General features: G+C 46.7%; 1 protein-coding gene across 3 annotated transcripts in view; it reads left to right on the plus strand.

Moving 5' to 3' along the window:
• Positions 1-13,843, plus strand: part of LOC1277636 (lutropin-choriogonadotropic hormone receptor) — a 98,478-nt gene extending 84,635 nt beyond the window's left edge. For all 3 annotated transcript variants that reach the window (XM_061656703.1, XM_061656704.1, XM_061656705.1), the window contains 14 exons: positions 2,610-2,681; positions 3,369-3,512; positions 3,621-3,764; positions 4,729-4,800; positions 5,094-5,165; positions 5,818-5,886; positions 7,390-7,527; positions 7,624-7,764; positions 7,862-7,927; positions 8,208-8,351; positions 8,493-8,564; positions 8,642-8,940; positions 9,557-11,290; positions 11,402-13,843. In XM_061656703.1, coding sequence (XP_061512687.1) covers positions 2,610-2,681; positions 3,369-3,512; positions 3,621-3,764; positions 4,729-4,800; positions 5,094-5,165; positions 5,818-5,886; positions 7,390-7,527; positions 7,624-7,764; positions 7,862-7,927; positions 8,208-8,351; positions 8,493-8,564; positions 8,642-8,940; positions 9,557-11,290; positions 11,402-11,700 — 3,466 coding nt within the window. In that variant the 3' untranslated portion in view covers positions 11,701-13,843. The remainder of the gene's footprint in view (positions 1-2,609; positions 2,682-3,368; positions 3,513-3,620; positions 3,765-4,728; positions 4,801-5,093; positions 5,166-5,817; positions 5,887-7,389; positions 7,528-7,623; positions 7,765-7,861; positions 7,928-8,207; positions 8,352-8,492; positions 8,565-8,641; positions 8,941-9,556; positions 11,291-11,401) is intronic.
• The last annotated feature ends 8,349 nt before the right edge of the window (positions 13,844-22,192 follow it).

The following is a 22,192-nucleotide window of genomic DNA, read 5'->3' on the forward strand; positions in this document are numbered from 1 at the left end:
CATCGGTTGACAAACAATCGGATGCGATGATTTACTGCGCTGTCTTCAAAATATGCCCGGCAGGCCCGACGGTATAGAATTTTAATCTCTTCACCCCACCGACCCCATCGACCCTCGACTCTCACCTGAGGGGGAAAACACACCCGTTCCATTCGACACCCGGTTCGTAAGTGTCCGATGGTGCTGGGGCTAGAAATTGACGCCTGCTGGGCTGTAGACCTGTTTTGGTCCCCGTCCCCAGCAGAAACAAGATCGTTAAAAGGTGCCGTTAGTGTCTGGTGGCTCGTTTTTTTCGCAAAAGAAGATGCTTCCATCCCATTTTGTGACCGTTTGTGGCGATAAGAAAACGCAAACGCCCTTGGAAACGGTCTCCCTGACACATTGGGATGATAAATTGGTTTTCTGGGCCGGTCCGGGCTGAAGTTGTTATTTTACGTTATCCCTTTCCCGCCCGCCCAGGTCGGGCAATTGTTTGGTCGTGTGGCGTTTGGTCGCGGCTTGTGGCATTTTAATATTCCTCTTTTTTGCTGTGCTTAACCACACTCTTGAGATAGCGCGAAGCCCGAAGTAAGAGTGCTGCTTGGGAATGCTTGCGGTGTCACTGAAAGCACCATTAACCGTCACGTGTGTACCTATTCAAGTATCAGCATCACCTCGGGCCATGTCCCCACCGACCCGGCATGTCACGGGGAGCAAGTGTATCAAATTAGTGATCGCAGACACCTTTCCTTGGCGGAGAGAGTATTGCCTCAAAAACCACCCCCCGTCAAAAGATACGGCGTGTTTTGATGGACGCTGCTTCTTGCACCTTCGCAGCACGGAACTCCGGAACATGGAGGCACCAAAAACCGGCAGTAAGATAAGAGCGAAAAGGCACAACAACAGCAGCAAAAAACCCTCTATGATGGATTTATTTTTATGGACGACTCCCCGTCGCGGTGATACGGAATCGCGATACTCCGGAACCGTCCGGAATGGTCAAAATAATGGGCTCCCGGGGTCGGAGCTCAGATATCAGATCCACGGACAACTTTCCTCGTCCTTGAAACGGTTTTGCCCTTTTGCAAGACCCAAGGGATTGGTGTTTTTTTTGTTTCGTTCCATTTACTGGACACTGGACGCGTTCCAAACAAGGTCTAAGCGTGACCATCAAAATGGAAAACGAGAAGTAATATCAAACAAGCATTTCACGGTGTAAGGTTTTGCTGGGATTTGTTGCAAACTTTTTTTACTACACGATCTTACTATTTTTTTTTTCTCTCGTTTCCCGTTTTGCCGGTCGCCCGCTGTGTGGCCGTAAATGTCACAGCGGGTGGGTTCCGTTGGCAAGATAAAATAGGAAAGCCCGAGCCCCGCGTTGCGGAAATTCATTCATTTTAATAGTAAAACTGATGAATCAGTGTGTAGCCTCCCCGAACGTTCCAATGTTGCTTGCGTCATGTTTCGCGGTGAAAAGTTTTCACATCTTCAACCACAAAGAGCTGTCTCGGTTTTTTCCCTCGCATCCTGAAGCTGATGTGATTGAGAGAAAAGAGCATATGTAAGACGAGCGTGCGTATGGGGGTAATCTACTATTAATCCAACAATGCCTACAGCGTGGCTCCAGCTTTGAAATGGAGCAGAAAAGTAGAATAGATAGGATGTTCCATCAGAACTCGCTGCCAAAAATAGACCATATTGTTGCTGCTTGTTGCCTGCCAGCGTAAGCTTCCCGAAGCTTCTTCCTAAGAACATCTTAAGCCCCGTGTTAGACTTCTTGCTCTCCGCACCCCAAAAAAGCTACATTTCGGAAGAGTTTATTGCATTATTTCGTCGCACCGTCGTCATCCGCCGCACGATGACTTCCGGTTTGTGCAGCAATTCTTCCGTCCGTCCGTTACCATTATATCCCTCTCAAAATGGATTATTATATCCTCCCCGTTAGGCACGCGACGCCATTCGCACCAGAGCGGGGAGCTAAACCAAAAAAAAAAGGATAACAATATTTTCGATGCTTTATGGTAAACGTTTACACAGCTTCGGCCTCGGTTTAGCAAACAAGGTAGCAGTCGAGTGGTGTTTCACAATTTTGTTTTTTTTTTCGTTGTTTTTTTCGAACCAAACTAGGTCAAACCTATTACCGGGCGCAGCGCCGATGTCGATGAGGCTAATTATTTACGCCACGAAAAGCCTCCTCTTTCCCATGTTTTCTTCACTTCCCCCTTCGTTTGAAACGGGCAAAAGGAAAACAGCTCCATCTCGAACGGGTAGCGCTTCTGATCGTTCGCCATAAATTACCTTCGCTAATAGTAGGCAGACTGTGCTGTGCTGTGTGTGTCAAGAAGGCATCGGAAGGAAGTGTTATTTTTTCAGGAAAGCAGAAGGTTGAGGGGAATGGACGTCGCCGGTTTTTCGAGTGGCACTTTGCTATCGGTAGTGAAATATTATCCAACGGAGGAGAAATCAACTCGATCAGAAGCAATTAGTGCGTTCCTTCGTCCAGACCAACCGTTCGGTGGCGATCATTACAAATTTTGGGGGTGTGAGGGTGCTCTCACATTAAACCTACAGCAAATGATTTTTTCATTACTAATGGAGTCTTTCTTCCTGCTTTTTCTTCTTCTTTGCAGAGATCTAAGTAACAACAACATAACCAACCTACCAAATAAGTCATTCGACATGCTGCCAAATCTAGAGGAGCTGTAAGTATGAAAAATGAACTTCTTAGGCGAAGCGAGTTTAGTAATTAATGTTACCGGTTTCGGTCGTTATTCGTGTCAAAAGTTGGCTCAGAATTAGAGCCGGCGTTTGAGTGGCCGCTGCCTACCGATCAAAAGTAATTAAATCGATAACGACGTAGGTATGATAGAGCCTTTCTCACGCTCTTTGACGAAATAGGTTGAGTTTTACGAAGCAGAGAGAGAAAAAAAGCCCCGGTTCCGGTTCACGAAGAGACAGTGCAAACATTTTGTAATTAAAAAGTTTTTCATCTCCCACACTGCCTCTGTTCAATGTCTTCTCTTCTCTGCCAATGCTTGTATAAGTCAGCAGTTTTATTAGTTTAACTCTTTGAAGGCTCTTGCTGATGATAGTGATGATGAGGATCGAGTGTTGCGTTTGAAATCGCCTTCCTGCGTTGGTACAAGTTGGTACAAGAGTTTTGTGTTGGTAAAAGTACATTAAAAAGTTGTGTCGTAGGATTTATTTTTAACTTCCACACGCTCCTCCTTGCCAGCACACAATATCTCCGCTTCCGCATAACTAGGATCATAGTGAGGGTTTTGCAAAGTTTCAGGTGTACGCTTCCAATTCAATTTTCACTGCTAATTGAACGCACTGCACAGGCAAGCTCAAACTAACTTTCATTTCTCCTCCGACCAACCGAACAGAATCCTTTCCCACAACAAGCTGGATCACATTAACAGTGAAGCGTTCTTCGGGCTGTCGAACCTGAAGAAGATTGCACTGCAGGGCTGCGGTTTGGCGCGCGTCCCGATGGAAGCACTGAGACGCATCCGGACGGTAACCACGCTGTAAGTTACGACCCCCAAACCAAACCCAAACAGTTTCCCTCTGGGCAAAGTTTAATCTCTGAACACTGAGATGGTTTTCTTCGGTTTATGATTTATCACTACCCACAGCTACCTAGACAACAACCTAATCGCCGACATGGAGAACGTTACCTTTCGGGGGTTTCACTTCCTGAAGAATCTGAGACTGGAGGGCAATCTGCTGCAGCGGGTACCGACGGACGCACTGATCGGACTGAGATCATTAGAAGCTTTGTAAGTAGCTTTGCTTAAGTAGGTTTGCAGGGATGCATTTCAACTGCCACTCGATTGAAAGGATGTTGATTCAATTTCACTTCATGCGTCATATGCACTTGTCAACTTGTCAAAGTGCACTCGTCCGTAATAGATCTGTCACAAACTTTCCCCACATAAGTTGAATAATCAATCAAAAAAGTTCCGTACTTTCCACGGGACCGCACAAAAGATGTTCATTTTTTCCTCACTCACCCAACGGCAGCAGCAGCATGACAGCAAAGAAGAAAGCTGCCAAAAGCCAATCGAACCGTCGTTGGATATGATTGAACAATGGCACATTTTGACATGAGCACCCTTTGCGTGCATATGACACACGATACGGACCCGTTCCGCACAACGAGAAACAGTTGCAAGATGCAACGCTGTTGGCGCACTTCCAGCGAATGGATAACGCTCTGGGCGTGTGTGTGTGTGTGTGTGTTTTTTTTGTTTGGTTTGTTTTGTTCTCTTGCACCGGAAATCCTTCTCCGGGTGGACATTTTTCCGCTGAACGATCTATCTGGCAAGCGTTGACCGAGATTGGAAGCCATGACATTATTTCATGTGACATTTTTGCAGCAACAAAAAAAATTTGTGTCATTGCAGTGTAAGTGTTGGTGCCGGATGCATTTCTTCTCTGATTGAGTAAGAAAGAGGGACAGAGGGAGACAGCAAGCGCGAAGCAAAAAAGAAAACTGATACGCAATCAGCCTGAAAGCAGTGAGCCTTTTGAGTCTTTTTTACACTTAAATGTAGTTTTGTTTCAAAGCGTTTTATCAAAGCGAAAGAAATCACTCGGCAGTTTGAAATATGATGCCACGCTTTGCAGCATTAAAAGCATACCCCCCGACCAGTGCCGAGCAAGACGAGGGGAAATGAAATTTCTAAATGAAGGTATTCATTTTGTTACATTTTTTCCACTTTCATCTTTTTTTGTTTACAGAAATCTAGGTAATAATTTACTTACAATAATCAGAGAACGAGATTTTCCAGTTTTGGATAATTTATACATGTTGTAAGTAGATCGGTTTTGTTTGCTAAATTGAACAAGTCAAGATGGTAGCCTTTTGAAATTGATGAGTAAGCTGTAATTGTAATGCATATTGCATTACTTGTAAGCGTTACAGGATCTGTATTGCATACTTTACGGCTGACCCAGTGAAATTAGCCTGTAAAGATTCAAATCGCCTAAAGGTATGCAATATGCATGGCATTGACTATACTTAAACTATTTCACTTGGCTATCTTCTGCTGAAATTGTCTCTGGCAAATGAATTTAAACTCTAATTTCCTATCTTTCAATTACAGAATATTAAGAAGAAATCAAATAAGTGAAATTACTTCCGGTGCTTTAACGAACCTAACACGACTCAAAGTTTTGTAAGTATTCCTTCAACACGAACCACGCACAAAAAAACACTGTGACTTAATTCACCACCCTCGTCAGTCACAGCACCACCCCCTTTCTCACACCTCAACGCTGCAGATCGTTTGTTGTCATTTGCACAAGCATAAACTCCTCCTCTACCTCGACCCAGATCGGCTATAAAGTGATAAAAAATAACAATTGCAGCTTCAAAACTTTCCCCTCTCCGTCCGATTGGTTCAGATAAATTTCACACACAAATAAATTTGTGCAAGCGAAAAAAAGAATATAGCACAAACCACCGGCCGTTGCACAATCTACTCTACCCTCTACCCCTTTTGCCAGCAGAGATAAACGAGAGGGATAAAGTTTGCCAAAATTATTTGCATAAAACCCACCGCGCCTAGAGAAGCGCAAGAATCATTCCCACAGGATTCCCCCGGGTGGTTGGTTAAAAGGATGCCCGTTTTGTGTGTGTTTGTGTGTTTTTTTCTCTGCAACGGACGATTAAAACTTTTGAATAAATTCAGCGTGCGCGGTGGAAAGATGGTGTTTGTGACTGCGAGAGTAGGGTTGGTGGTGATATGCATTTCCGGCCCCTTCTAAACGAGTGCACTTTTCACATTTGTTTCCATTCTTCCGGCCTTTTTTGTTTCATTCCTGCAGAGATGTAGACGATAATAGCTTAAGTTCTATGCCTGTTGGCCTCGAGAATCTAATGATGCTGCAGGAAATGTAAGTATACGATATTGAACCGCTACCAGAGTTGCCCATTTGGGTGTGGGAAATTACGACTTTGCGGAGGATGGGGAGACCAGGGCCATAAAGCTGTAAAATTGCTCGTAAAAGAAAAGGTGATGTGTAAGTTTTTCTGACCCCTTTCTGACCTCAAACAGTATTATAATCGGTTCGGGTAACGAGTTGGGTGGAGCCACACAGAGATACTTTAATGCCTCTGCAAAAAGAAACTACCGACCGATCTTGGCTTGCTTCACCGGGTTCCGAGAGTTGCCACACAGGCAGCCACAGAATGTGCAGGTTTTATAAATTTCCAATCTCCATGTACGGCTCTATTCTGTGGTAATAATCGTAAACCAATGGACCCAACTTCCGAACAAGTGGGCAGACCTATTTCGCAGCAATTTAATCTCTTATTACACATTACCTCATCATTCAATTCGCTCACATTGCCAAGCAGAAGCCACAGGAGAGGTTTCGTGAGAAAGCACAGATACGGATAGCCAAGCCAATTTTCCACCTCACAACCGCTACCGGGTGCTTCCGATGCGATTAAAATAGAGCAGGATATTACTTCTACGAACCGGAACCTCTCCAGGTTAAAAGAGGACAGCAAATACTGGCATCCTCCGAGGGCGAAATGGAGAGAGAGCAAAACAGCAAAAGTCCAAGATCCAGCGAAGGGTCATATCAAGGCAATTACTGGTGCTTTTGTCTTGGTCCATTCCCGCAGACTGCTTGTCCTGTCCGCTTTTTAACTAATTGGATTTACCTTCCCATTAGTTGTGTCCGCAAGCGCGATTGTGTCCGTACCAGTCTGCTGGCCCATCGTTTAACCGCCGCAGGCAGGCAAATCTTAAGCATCCGCTGCTTAAGAAGACATACACACACAGTCCTCGGAGGCACGTCCAACTACTTGGACTCTTGGTTTCCCTTTAATTTGATAGTGCAATCCCGCAAACTGTACCGTGTCTATCAAAACGAGGGATTTTTCAACTCAGACCGCTCCCTGCTGCGATGCCTTTTGCAGAAGGTCGCGAGGTCAAACGAAGCCATACGGTTGGGGGTTGGGGAGGCTAAAGGTCCTGGTGGTGGATAGTGTCCGGCTTACGCTTCCGGCTTCATTCATTATTCATAAGCCTTTCAACATTTCTGCTGTAAGATTTACGTCGTTTTCTATTAGTGGCCGGTTCACCCCGGGGCCGTTTGCTTCGTCAGCACGGTTTCGCTGGACGGAGAACGGCTGCTGGCTGTCACACGGGCTGGCTGTACCATCAGCCTCCTGTTGCGATGGGTGCGAGACGACAGGCTCGTGCAGCTTTTACGAGACAGAAACTTTCATTCGCTTTTATAGTTTTGTTTTGCCAGGAACAGCTACGGTGGAGGGTTATTTTTATATGAAAATAATGGGGAATGTCTTGGAATCGTATCGTGATTTGATACCCCCTTAAAACATTGCGTAAGCTTGGTTTGTCATCTCAATTCCAATTCCTTCCGCAGCTCGGCATCGAACAATCGCATCCGATGGGTATCGAAGGGCGATTTTCCGAAAAATCTAGTCTCGCTGGATCTAAAGTCCAACCCGCTGGCCGGTATCAAACCCGGCGCGCTGCAAAACATGCCACGGCTCCGAAAGCTGTAAGTACCATCCAGCTCAAGCTAGTTCCATCCTAAGCTACTTCTCACAATTGCCATTCTTAACCTTTTCGCTTCACACCCCCCCACCGACCAAAGCATTCTTTCCGATGTGCGCGGCCTCAATGAACTACCTCCACTGGACGGCTGCACTTCGCTCGAGGTGCTGCGGCTGGACCGAGCCAACCTGTCCAAAATACCTGATCATATTTGTAAGACTTCACCCCGCTTGAGAAGCTTGTAAGTGACCCGGACCCGTGTGGAAGCGCTTCCATTTGACCCCCTTTTTTGTTCATTCTCTCTTTTGCCTCTTTCTCCCTCTCTGAACTCGTTCCAGGGATTTGAAATCCAATATATTGTTAAGCATTCCAAATGTAACAAACTGTCGTGATTTAAGATTGCTGTAAGTATGCAACCTTTTCCCTTTATACTTTTCTCTTCTCCGCCAAGTCGTCCAGAAAGGTGGGGCGACAACAGTGAAAGAAAGATGGGAAAATTACATTTTTCTTTATTATCTACGATGGTGTCACCCGCTCGCTTGACGCTTTCTATTTTTCCATCTCCGGTTTCTTCCCCTTTTTTCCTGTGGGTGCGCTGTGCTTCCTGTTGGAACTGCTGCCAACCACCGTTGGAAAAATAAACCCCCGCCCCACGGCACGCCACCCGAAACGCTCTCAACGCAGAGATTTAGCCAGCAACAGGATAAGCTCACTGCACGGTGCACCGTTCTCTAGTCTCGGTCAGCTGCACGATCTGCTGCTCTCGAACAATGAAATCGAATCTATTCCGCACGACGCATTCGTCGGGCTGGTCCGGCTGCAAGTGCTGTAAGTACACCGGCGGTACCGAGCACAATCATCCCGATTGGGGCATAAATCATCGGTGAAATTAAATTCAATTGCATTTATCTCATTGCAACGGGTTTTTTTTTTGGTGCTTTTTTGTTTCCCTTTGACCTTTTCCCACAGAGACATGGAATCGAACCGTGTTTTCTTCATCCATGCGGACGCATTTCGGCCCCTTAAAAAGCTCGAAGACTTGTAAGTGCAACGGCGATGGTGGTGTAAACGTGTATAATTTGGTTATTTTCCATACCGCTTTCTTTTTTACATTACAGAAACCTAGGCAATAATCTCTTCCCGCAGCTACCGACGGCCGGGCTGGAACGGTTGCTCCATCTGAAAACGTTCAACAATCCACACCTGCGCGAGTTTCCGCCGCCGGAAGCGTTCCCCCGCATCCAGACGCTCGTCCTGTCGTACGCCTACCACTGCTGTTCCTTTCTGCCGCTCACCACGGCCCTACCGAAAGTTCCTAACACCTTCAACATTCGCGAGAACGTGCTGTTCCCGACGGACAACGAGTTCGACATGAGCCTGTGGAACAACAGCTACAACGATATCTGGCCGCAGCTGCGTAAGTATGCCGCTGTCCAAGGCAGTGTTGATGCCTGTTGGGGACGCTTGATTGTGCTTTTGATTCTGGGAATTTTGTGAACGAAAACACAAAAGGGATGGTCTTGCATTTTAGTTCCTTTCCATGAATGGAGCCACAATGTGGGTAGGACAGCTCTCGCCTGTGAAGTGTGAATAAATTCATGGGCACAACATCAAAGATTGCGGGTGAAATATGCTCTAAAAGTAGAGTCAGCAGACTCTGACCCAGACACATTGCTTATCCCGGAATATAATGCTCACAGACAGGATTTTGAATGGTTTTTGTCTGTTTAAAAGCAATTTAGACATCCTCCATGTACGAAAGCGCTTTAGAGCAGCTTATGTAATGTGGTTTGCATACATTTAGGCGGTTTATTTTGTTCGATTCCTATGAACATACTCATCATGCTCATTCAATATATTCTGTAGATTCTATTAATAGGTTGTTTGTCCTTCAGTTCGACCTACATTGAACCACATACGACCCCCTTTTTCATTTCCAAGAACTTGTGCATACTCCATACCGCTATAAAAGCTTATTAATTAAACGATTCTACCTTCTCACACACTCCATCTCTCTCTCTCTCCTCGCACAGAAAACCTAAGCAAGAAGTTCGGCACCCAAATCAACGACCTGTTGAATGCGTACGGTGCCGAGTACGGTAGCTATCCCAGCGGTCACGTGCCCACCTTCCCGGACGAGTACTTCGAGGACGAGCTGGGCATAACGCACGCCTCGCCCACCGCCCAACCAGGCTCGATCCAGTGTCTGCCCGAGCCCGGCCCGTTCCTGCCCTGCCAGGACCTGTTCGACTGGTGGACCCTCCGGTGCGGTGTGTGGGTCGTGTTTCTGCTCGCCATGCTCGGCAACGGTACGGTCGTGTTTGTGCTTATCTTTTCCCGCTCGAAAATGGACGTACCGCGCTTTCTGGTGTGCAATCTGGCCGCCGCCGACTTCTTTATGGGCATCTATCTGGGCTTCCTCGCCGTGGTGGACGCGTCCACGCTCGGCGAGTTCCGCATGTACGCCATCCCCTGGCAGATGAGCGCCGGCTGCAAGCTGTCCGGCTTTCTGGCCGTGCTCAGCTCGGAGCTGTCCGTGTACACGCTGGCGGTAATCACGCTCGAGCGCAACTACGCCATCACGCACGCGATGCACCTGAACAAGCGGCTGTCGCTGCGGCACGCGAGCTACATCATGACGGTCGGGTGGACGTTCGCCATCACGATGGCCGTCCTGCCGCTGCTCGGCGTGTCCGACTACCGCGTGTTCGCCGTGTGCCTGCCGTTCGAGATCCAGAAAGGTACCGGCAGCCTGGCGTACGTCGTATTTCTCATGTTCATCAACGGAGTGGCGTTCCTCATCCTGATGGGGTGCTATCTCAAGATGTACTGCGCAATACGCGGCTCGCAGGCCTGGAACTCGAACGATTCGCGCATCGCCAAGCGCATGGCGCTGCTCGTCTTTACCGACTTTATCTGCTGGTCGCCGATCGCGTTCTTCTCGCTGACGGCCGTCTTTGGGCTGCACCTGATCTCGCTCGAGCAGGCGAAGGTGTTTACCGTGTTCATACTGCCGCTCAACTCCTGCTGCAATCCGTTTCTGTACGCGATCCTTACCAAGCAGTTCAAGAAGGATTGCGTGCTGATCTGCAAAGCGATCGAGGAGTCGCGGGTGACGCGTGGCATTGGCCGGTGTCGGCATAGTTCCAATTTCAGCAATCGGCACACGCCCGCCAACACAAACTCGCTGGTGGAAAGGTCGTCGAAGGAGCTGCCACCGCTGCTCCCCGGGCAAACGTGCAACTGCTCTGCCAAGCTGATGGAGCAAGAGTCGGCCCGGCTGCGGTTCCACCATCACCAGCAGCAGCAGCAGCAGCACCATCTGCGCCAGGGCGTGTTCGGCCGTACCTGGCGCAGGCTGATGCTGTGCAGCTGGGGCACTGCGGATGAGCGGAATCGGCGCGGCCGGGGCCGCAATGGCGACCAGTACGCGTACCAGATTGCGGAGATTCAGCAGAAGCAGCACAAGCGGGCCGGTTCCGTGTCGTCCAGCGAGAACTTTAGCTCGTCGCGATCGGACTCGTGGCGCAATGCGCAGCATCATTGCGGCATTCCGCTGCGTCTGCTCGATCCACGCCGTCGCCACACGTCCTGGTTGATAACGCGCAAAACGTCGCAGGATTCGAACCTGTCCAGCTCGCGGAACGATTCCTCTGGCTCGACGGCGACGCAGAGTACGGGCACGTGGCGTATCTCACGCTCCAGTGGCAGCACTTCCGTGGTGTTGCCGGGTGTGCGTATCGACGGTGTTGGTCATCCTGTTTCCAGTAAGTGAAACGCCTAAATGTAGGCAATCTGTATCTCAAATTGCCTTTTTAAAAGCTTTATTCGCTCACAAACGTTTATTGGTTATCTTCTTTTCTCTTCCTTATTCATAGGTACCGCCCGCCAGTCCATCCCCGGTGGCAAACCGCGCCTCGTCCGCCAGTCGGCCGTGCAGGAGGACACGCACGAGCTGTCCTGCTCGCCGCCCCGGCTCGGCGTGCGCTTTCTGCCCACGATCCCGTCCGCCGCGGACAGCAGCGTCCAGCTGGACGACGACACGGCCGAAGCGGCCAGTCCGACCTCAAGCCAAAGCGGCAACCAGCCGGCCCCCGCCCCGTTCTACGCCATCCTGCACGGCAGCGGTCCTCAGGCAACCGTCTCTAGTCTTAAAGATAAAACCAAACCCCCGTGAGTCGGGGAGGCGCTGCGGGACGACGACGATGACGACGCTTCGCCCTCCATCTCGGTGGTGGGGCGCGAGATGGTGGGAGCAACCGCAACCGAAGCAGCAAACACTGTCCGTGTCCTTGACGATAGTCCATACCTTTAAGTATTACTTTTAATTCCTCAGCGGCATTAGTATGTGTGTGTGTGTGCGTGTGTGTCTAGTGTGTAGTGTACCGTCAAACAAACACAGGAGAAAGATCGGCGGGGACAAACTTTCTCCCATCCCAGGGAGGATTCGTTCCCTGCAGGAATCATGCTCGCGGAGGAACCATTTTGTTTACCCTTCCTTTTCGCTCATCATCCACCTTTCTCGATGTTGTCCTTCTTCGTCATTCTATCCGTCTGTTTGGGCCAGTGGAAGCGAATGTATTGATGTGCGTGTAAGTGTGCATGTTTGAATGTTATCTGAAGCGATATTGTACATAGAACGAATCGTTGCTAAGCTCTCTAGCAGCCGGAGCCAATCAAAAAAGCCAGAGCTATATTAAAACGGAATGGGGTAAAACAAACACCCCTTGGATAGCGAATTCTAGCGCGATATGTAGCGATAAAAAGCATACAGCAACATTAAGCCGAACGAGTACAGAGTGTGATATTAAAAAAAACGATTTTATACAAAACAACTAGCGGAAATATGTGCATTATGTTAGGTGGGTGGAGTGGGTATGGCCGCCAGCCAGGACGGTTTTGGAGAGGGACAACTAGAAACGAACTGTGAGCGAGTCAAATTTTTACAGGAAAACTAGGAAACGGGATTGAAGTACGGGTGTCCGTTGTGTTGATGATGAAGTGATGGTAGGTCACGTATGGGGACTAGACTGTTTGTGACTATTTTGCCTGAATTTTTAAGCAGATGAGTTAAAAAACAACATCCATTAGCAAGATTATTCGAAATTTCCAAAAACCATACAATCTTTCATCGATTTACGTACCACAAATTCCGACCACGTATTGTACGCGACGTTAATTTATGCCACTCAACTGCTGCTCAAAGTATGCAATTTGTTTGGAAAATAACTTGCATACATCCTGGCGCTTCATCGTGTTGCACGCAGCTACAACTGGAAGTTGTGTACAACATCTCACGGCAAAGCATTGCGTACAACTTTGAATTGAAAAATTCACGTGCTTGTGCTATCGCTCACCAGGAGCGCTAGTGTCGCATTGAAGATAGTTTCATTTTAGATAGTTTTCGATAAACACGAATATTTTTGCTTTCTCCTTTTTTGAATACAAAACTGAATTGAGACACAGGAATGAGCAAGACTTGAAAGGATAAATGAAATAAAAATAAAAAGTAGCAGCATGTAAATGGCAGGAAGCCGTCCAGAGACAATAAGTAGCGAAATGGGAAGGAAAGATAAACATACAAATGCACATATAAGCACAAAACACACACAACAAAACATCTATTTTTATGCCACTTCTAGCCAAGATTCGAAGGATACAAATGCATCAAATGCTATCGTGTCGGTACATGTGTGTGTGCGTGTGTGGAATGGTACAAAAGCGGTTACAAAAGAAGATACAAAATTTAAATCAATTGTATAAAGCATACCCGTTCACTGTTCTGCAAATAAGAAAACAAAAACAATGCAAATTTAAAGAAGAAACAAGTATTAATGAAAACCACATATGCATACACAGTTTAGTGCGATACAACAGACAAACGATACTGCCAAACGCCAACAGGAATAACATACACAAACATAAATGTAAATGTAAATGGAATTCTCACCAGTGGAGGAATAGGATCAAAATTACTCACAACACTGCCACTTCTTACAACAAAAGGGTGCGGGAAGGACAAGTATTCTTCTCGCGTACAAGTTTACAGTATTAATGGAAAAGCAGATAGGCAGGGTGGAGAATTTTAATTTTACTAACGAAGCAGCAACTCAAAACAAAACCGAACGATACACGAACGGCAGATACAACAAAGCTTGTAATCCTACAATCTAATTCAAGGAGACACATTATGCGCCCGAAAGCACAATCGATTGAAAGGTGAGCTTTCGGTTTGCGAAAGCGTGGCTGCATCGTCGGTCGGCGCTTCCCGGTGCTTACGAAATTACTATACATAAAAATAAATATATTTATTGTAAAGGCAGGCAGGACTGTACAGCTGCTCCTGGAGGAGTTTTTATAATGATTCCACCATTGCAGGGTGGGTTTGTGGGCTGAGGGAATGGAAAACAGCAGCGCAAAACTGACACGAAAAGCGAAACGAAACTCCAACAGGGTGGGCTAAACAACGTGGCAGCAAGAGAGCATGTATATTCGCCCCGCACCAACGGGTAAACATGACTTGTAACCAACCAACCCAATGTAATGTAATCGACTGCATAAATGCTCAGCCGCGATGAACGCGGTACGCGGGGCAGACAAAATAAAGTGGATATTTAAATCGTAATGCTTCGTGGTGTTGCTTTTATTTCTTCGAAAGGTTTATTGGATGTTACGCTTGGCAGAAGAAAGCTGGATGCTCTTTAACCAATAGATTGTGCCAGAAAAGCGCCCGAAATTATGCAAATATATTTGCAATACACACAACGCCTAAAATTATGCAAACTATAGTTTAAAACGTTCTTATGCTTTTAGCTTTCTAAATGCTCTACAAACAAAAAAACTTGCCATTTCTAATTAAGACAAATAAAATGTAAATTCAAACAACCTCCACCAGCTTCGATAATCGCTCATCGTCCACTTGAAGCTCATTGACCACCATTACCATAGCAACGGCGTCCGAGCTGAAACCTTCAACCCGTTGTAAAGATAGGCCACTTAGATTCAGCTCAATCATCAGCAAAACGCTTGTCGTCTAATTCAATTACCGAGTGCCGTCGAAAGTTGAACGCTCCTTCAACGGTAAAGTATGCTGCTTAGCCAACGTTCGCGGAATTTGCTGTTGAAACAATGCTTCAAATACAGAATCACGCATCTGTGCAAGAATAACACTTTTAAACCAATCGTTGAAGCTTGTTTGGGTAAAGCTTTTGAGACCAGACGCTCCCGAAACCGACGCAATCCGACTTTTCAAAAATGACTCATTCTCGATAATTCCTTTGAAATCGTAATCTTTCCTCGGGGCAGCCATAAGACAACGAAACCCAATTCAATGCTGCTGAATGGTGAGCTCGGTTTCTTGGTAACGGAAAAGTTTCTTTCCTCCGGTAAGCAAAAGGGAGGCGCGAGGTTGTTGAGGAAGCTGTTTCTTTCATTCGATGCTCGTGTCAGGGTTTTTGGCTAATTGGCGTCAGTTTTAATCTAATTTAAAATTGGTACAATTTTCTCCTCTTTTTTTCCACCTCGGCTTCTGTCTGGCTTTGGTGAAAAGTTTTATCAGCCCCACTCCAAACGCGGCTAAGATTAACTTCCTTTCGTTTAATATGCACACGAAACACGTAAATCAAATTGTCGTATTTTTACAACTGACAAGCAATGGAAAGCAATTCGCCGGGGCTCATAAAATATTGATTGTTCTTTTGCAGTGTTTTCTTCGGTTTGTTTGGTGCTTACCACCACCAAAGACAGTGTATAAAAAACACACAAAATCGCTTTTCTTTTATCAAACCATTGGCCACCTTTTCGAAACGCATTAAATGCGGTGCGAAATAGAACATAAAACCCACCGAGGCGCCGGGGATGTTCCGTCCACAGCCGTGCTCGGTGTGGATCTTCCGACGGGCTTTTCCCTTAATGACACCAATCCATCGAAACTCATTATCACTTCGCACGCAATTATTTGTCATCACGCTGATGACACACACACACACACACACAGCGATGCACGCCCGACGGTGATGAAGCACCTTCATAAAACCTTCGCCTCAGCCTGCCCGTTTCAGGTGTGCCGCTGCTACCTTGCGTCAGATTTCCCATTCCCATTCCACGGCGAAAGGTTAGCCCCATATCCGGGGCCCCCGTTCACCGAATTCGCACCATAAAACAACCAGTTTTTATGGGCGCTTCTCTCGGCGGGCCTCGGCAGAAAAGCCCCAAAACCACCATCGTCCCCGGCCCAAATGGACCATTCTCCGGCGGCCAGATTTTGTCATCCATCGTCTGTAGAAGAGCAAGGTGTCGTCTCGTGCGCGCTGACTGGCTGGGACACATTCGTTGCAATATGAATGGAGGACAGTTTCGGCGTGTCGTTCGTTTGGTGAATGATTTGGAGCGGTCGTTTCCATCCAGCACTGTTCCCGTGGGATGCGTTTCTTTTTTTGCGTGTGTGTGTGTGTGTCTGTGAAGGACCGTTCTCGTGCACGAACGAGCCGGGACCGAAAAGGGGTTCGTTATTCTACACCGGCGTGGACAGGTTGAATGTTTTCCACGAACGGGGTTTAAGTAAAACACCTTTATGACGGTAGCGGTTGCTAAAAGGATGAGTCAATTGAATGCTTCTCATGGCGTATGTGGATCATGCAGAAAGGGTGACACATAAACGTGTGAAACTGTTTGAAAACGGGAATGCTCTTCAAAGCGTGCTGCATGATTCTGTCAAGAAAATGTATCCATTACATACATTTAGGCGCTTACTACTTGATTCTACTGTTGCATACATCGAGGCACTTTCTGGTTAAGAAATTTCTCAAAATGTTTGATGTGATTCAGATCAAGATTTACTCACAGAAAAAAATTACAAAATATTTTAAATTAAATTATCGAACAGATCAGAGACCGATAGCTTCTACGAACCTATTAATTTATTGATCTTAAATTAATAATTTTAACATTTATAAAGATTTTTTATACCTTTTTTGCATTGAATTAACTACCTATTTTCTCAATTTTCAATCAAATTCACTCAAAACACGTTTTTGAACCTTCAAGAAGGAAGACAACAGAGCAATACGAAGAAACACCATTTCCTGACAGCTTCAGCATAAATCGCCTACAGCTATGCAATTTGCATGACCAAATTGCTTTGTAGGACAATTTGTACACAAGCCTACCTTTCACTTACAAAACGGACGACAAAATGATACCACCGTACGTCACGCTTCGACGCCTAAAGGTAGACACAGCACGCATTCCAGCAAGGCGAGTCATTAGCGACCAAGCACGCGGGCTGCTTTATTCTACCGCTAAGCATGATTATTCTATTTTGACGCACGCAATTCACTGCTGCTTCCTTCCATAATCCATTATTTTAACTATTAAATGCGGTTACAAAACCCAATTATTCTGCACCCTTGTTGTCGTCGTCGTCGTCATCGTCTTGCAGGGAAGGGAACCACCCTAATCCCAAATGACGAATAGCTCCATCCCGTTGTAGTTCTGAAAGCTCCATCTCGAAGCATGTCTCAGGGCAAAAGGGAGTAGGAAATCTTCCCCCACTAAAGCTCCTTCTCGAGGGCACGGAGGGGAGATGCTGTTGTTAGTGTGTTTCGAAACTGCGCCACGAATCGTTTGCCACACTCTATTAACAATTTCAACCCGTTCGCCGTTTCCGCTGCTGCTACTGTCGCCGTGCGATGAATGCACCCGTCGGTATGTCGCTGTGTGTTCAGGTGTGTCCTTGCGTCGTGTACTTATGGGCGAAAAATTGAACCAAACGACAAACGACGACAGCGACGACGACGGCATCAACCGACGCGACCGGGCGCGTACAGTGTACAACATCATCGCATCAATGATTAATTTAAAACGGCTCCAGGGTGTTTTCTTTCCATCGTACCGTGTAAGCAGCAGTGTGTGTGTCCCTCTCGGTGGCGGTGCAGCAACATTCTCGAGCACCACTTCACCCGGCACAACACTACATGTCAACATGGCAAACAAAACCAAAACCTATCCGCATGTGTGCTGCTGCTTCCTTCTGCTGCTCCTGGCAAAGCTGCCATTTTCCCTTCCACTAAACCCATCATCGAGGCCTGGTGAGCCTCAAGACACTCCCGCACTGCCGGCCATACGGAAGGGAAGATCTAACACACCAAGCGGATCACGTTGACGGGTGACGATGAGATACTGCCGACAGGCCAAGATCCTCCAGCCCGCCCTGTCAGAGCGTCACGTTCCTGAGAGAGGCTGCAACTGCGAAGCATTTGTCTTCCGTTTTTCCCCCAAGTCGCCCGATTCCCATGCCTCTGTCTCCAGCCGTCAGCCTGCCGAGACGAGTAGATCAAATACAGGCAACACAAGACCTTCGGCAAAGCGCGGCGAGCATGTTGTTGAATATTCCTACCTTATACCACCGCCGGCGCATCCGAGCACTTGAGTGTCCTTCTCATTGGCCGGAAGGTTGTCCTCACGACCACGACGGTGTGTGTGTGCTTGTATGAATGAATGAATGATCCTTTACTCCACTTCGTTCCCACACACACACACACACACACACAAGCACACGATGACACAGATTGGGGTGGATGACGGTGATGTTCTATTTTTGAACGGAAAAAGGATTAATTCAAACGCCGGGCCTTGGGTGCCCTGGAAGGAATTAATGTACGCAATGCCAACCCCGACCGTAGTGGGGCCGTAGCAGGTGACATCCTTCTTGCGTTCGGAAACACCGGAAAGGATTGAATTGGTTATAATTTCCTCCCTTTCGCGCTCTCTCTCTCATTTCTCACTGTCTCCTCTCCAAACATCGCCAAAACCCTTGCATCGGGCGTGATTTAAAAGGGATGTCAGATTTGAGCATCCATCGGTGGTACCTTTTTCGTTCCGGGTCCCACCGATAAGCCAGGTGGGCTAGAGAAGGATTGACGTCAAGGTTTCAACCATTTTAACGACGTTAGACCACCGCCACACGACCGAAATGATGACTCAGGACTCCTGTAAAGTAGCGCCGAACGATGGGAAGATATGATCTATTTCGACGTTAAGGTGCTGCTGTTTTGAAGGGGGTGTTGTCCCAAACAACAGGTGCTACTTATACGATCTTGACCGTCGTGAAATCGTGTCGTAAATCATACATCAGCAGCTGAGCCTGTTTTGGGAAGAGCTTGGGAGCGGTTCAATGGACCGAAAGCTGATGGATATAATTAATTAAAGGTGTTTGTTATGGGGAAAGTTGAAATTGTTTGCCCGTAAGACTGGTATTAAGGATTGCGGTGGAGAATAACGAGCTCCTGTTTGGAAATTGTTGATTAAATTGTATTTTGCCATGCCTTTGAAGGCTTGAGTGATTGCAACGTTTAATGTTAACACTTTGACCGCCAGCCTGACGTCACAGTTTTTGAGTGAGCACGTAGCGCATGGCAAGAGAGCGATGAGAGCGACAGTTTCTCGGGCCATTGTTATCACTCTTTTGTTTCATTGCGATAAGCGGCGTAGCACATGTCGTTCTCGTTCTCTCTTTCCTACCTCATTCGTTCTCAAGAGAATCACTGAGCGTCAGATACAAAGCTGAGTGGTGAGCAAAGCCGTCATACGAAATCATATGACGCGGCGCTTAAAGTGTTAAACTATCCAAAAGCAAACACTCTGCCGATAATCAGCCCGGAGTGTGTAAGCCCTGATATTAAACGCCTCGTAATCTGTGGTTGATGTTTTCATTTGAAGAAGAAAAACAAAAACACAACAAGCCCTTCACAAAACACAACCCAATCAGGCCCATTGTTCGTCCTGCAATCGGCAGGGGCATATTTTATCGTGAATGAAATTCAACCCATAAATCATGCAAACAAATTGAAAATCAATACCACCATCGCTGGATAAAATATTGAAACTCGAGCTGCAATCCATCGTGGTCGGTGTATGTATGTCCACCACTTTAAAGCTAATACCTTAATTGATTTCACAGGCAACGGGAATTTGTCCCCGTGTCCTACTCCAACGTCTCTCGCCCACCTCTCCCCTCACGATCGATAATGCGATTATAAACACAAACTCATTAAATGCATTCAATTATGCATTTTTCTCCATCCTCTTCCAACAAACACGCACACATACGCGCTGTTGCGAAGGTAAGGACAATGAGAAAAGGTTAACGATCAAATTTTCAGCACAAAAAATTTAGCCTTCACCACACCCACACACACGCATACGCACTTGAGTAGGGCTGGTACACTCCGCTGTGTGCCGTGTTTAATAAATATTGCACAGCGAATTTTTGCCCGCCAATGGTATTTCCTACCACATTCCAACGGTATGATGACGAACGAAACGATTCCCACCATCAAGGCCAATGTTTCGTTTCGTCTCCTTGTGGGAAGCGAAACATTCATTTTCCACTCCATCATCCTCTCCTATTCCAGGGCACTGTTTGTTTGTTGGGATGCTGTTGCTACTGCTGCTGCTTGCCCTGGGATGCCCCGGCAGAACCAATTGCCTTGTACTGGAGTGAATAAAACATGCGTCGAATTATTCCTAGATGATGTTGATGATGATGATGGCGACTGTTTGTACTGGGTTCGTACGCGTCACCAGGCGTCTCCATCGGGCTTGGGTGTTTCATTTCATGCACCCCAACGCGAGCCGAGCCGCAACGGATAACGGTTGCTCAGCGCTACGCAAACACTAAAGACACACACGCGAGGCGGCAAGTACACGTGGCCTCGAATCGAAATGCGAATGCGTCTGCTTAACCATCGAACGTAGCTAATTGGGAGGGGTTTGCCGGGGAGCTTTATACGAATTGAATGTTTGTTCGCTTTGTTCACTGCTGGCCGTGAGCCGTGTGTTATCCAGCAGCTAGAATAGAATCTTTCTTATTGGTAGCAAACAAAAGCACACACTCATGGTTTTACTGTTTTGTTTGCTAAGTGTGCCCTCTCTGCCAATGTTGTTTGAGTGATGTCTAGCAGCGATGTCCAATGCTCGGCTTTATTAACTGTTTTTGTATTGAAAGTATACAAAAAATAAACAAAAAATGTGATATCTGTTTATTTTCAAGACGATCTGATACGGCATTTTGAACAGTTTGATGAGTTGAGCGCCTAAATGTATGCAAGATGTAAACTCTGCTAACTAAGCAGTTTGAAAGATTTATGCAATAAGCGCCTAAATGTATGCAAAATATTATTTCATTGCTTTACTTGAGGAATTTACAGCTTCAACAAAAACACAATTATTAACTTTAAACAAAATGTTTAATTTTAAATAAGTTTGAAGGATTATGAGAGCGTTGTAAGAGGTTTGCCTCGTTAAAATTCATTTAATGATTCGAACACTGGTCCAAACAGCAACTATTTATGTCGAAGCCTAATTGCTTCCCATTTATAGGTACACCAAGTGACATAACAACCACGAAATTTTAATTGCAGCTTCCGCCTATAATTCTTCGTTTAGCAATAAGAAGGCATTAACATTTGCATACCGATCACACTAAAACCATTAATGAATGTTATGTTTCAGCTCGTAGGCCTCTCCCGCTCCCCACACCAATTCGTTGCAGATTGGTGGCAACAAGTACTCGACACGACACGAGTACACCCACCGGCAAACCTGCTTTTATGAGCTCCGCACGCTTTCCCACTGTTCCTGTTGCTTAATTTCGAACCCATTACGATACGATGTAAATTCCAATTAACGATGATATTACTCAATAAATACACCAACGCCCTGGCACACGGGCGCTCGCGCGTGTACACATTATCGAATCTTACTTACATTTCATCGAAAACGCCACCCGATCACGATTCAGCGCCGCGGATCAGCAACCCCCCTGCGTTTTCTCCTCATGCTCATGCTTCCATCCATGCACGGCAAACGGTGTAAATGACCGACGTGCAGAGGGGGAAGTCGATTAGCAATCGCGAGCCCTCGGCACGGTACACCGTGCGCGCGTAAAGCTAATGAGAATGTGATAATTTGTAATACAAGCCAATCACGCGATCCGTACGCATGTGAAGTGCACTGCAAGCGCGAGAAAGAGAATGGTGTAAAGAAATGGTGGAGAGGGAGAGAGAGAGAGAGAGAGAGAGAGAGAGAGAGAGAGAGAGAGAGAGAGAGAGAGTGATGGCATGAAATTTTATGTCTTTCTGCCTTTTGGGGAGAAAAGTGAAGGCAACTTTCGAGCTAGCGTAGCGTATTGGGATTCAATTTTAGTGCGATTTTCCACGACCCCGGAAGGAACAGACACCGGCACCGTAAAGGAAACGTCTTAACGAAGGAACCTCTTCCCTGTGCTGCGTCTTGATCTTCATGTACCATTAACAGAGGTCGTAAAAAAAGAGGGTTGGAGGGTCTTTTTTCAGCCGTGTTTTTGAAGTCAGAACGGCAAAAGGAAAAGGTGAACATGCTTTTGAACCCAGAGCCATCGGGTCCACTAGTGAACGACAAGCGAACGAACAGAATTTTCAATTCCACACTTTCATGGGGATAAAAGGCCACCATAAAGACAGGTGTGGTTCCGTAGCACAAAGGCACACAAGCAAGGCTGACACCCCTTCCGGTAGCAGTCCGACTGCTCGAGAGACTCCAAATGTCCAGAAAATAAATAAAAAATAAATACACTCACGCGCTTACGCGATACAAAGAGATACATTTTACGATCGGCGAAAACCGGGGAC

The sequence above is a fragment of the Anopheles gambiae genome, chromosome 3 (genome assembly GCF_943734735.2).
Source record: "Anopheles gambiae chromosome 3, idAnoGambNW_F1_1, whole genome shotgun sequence".
Lineage (NCBI taxonomy): Eukaryota > Metazoa > Arthropoda > Insecta > Diptera > Culicidae > Anopheles > Anopheles gambiae.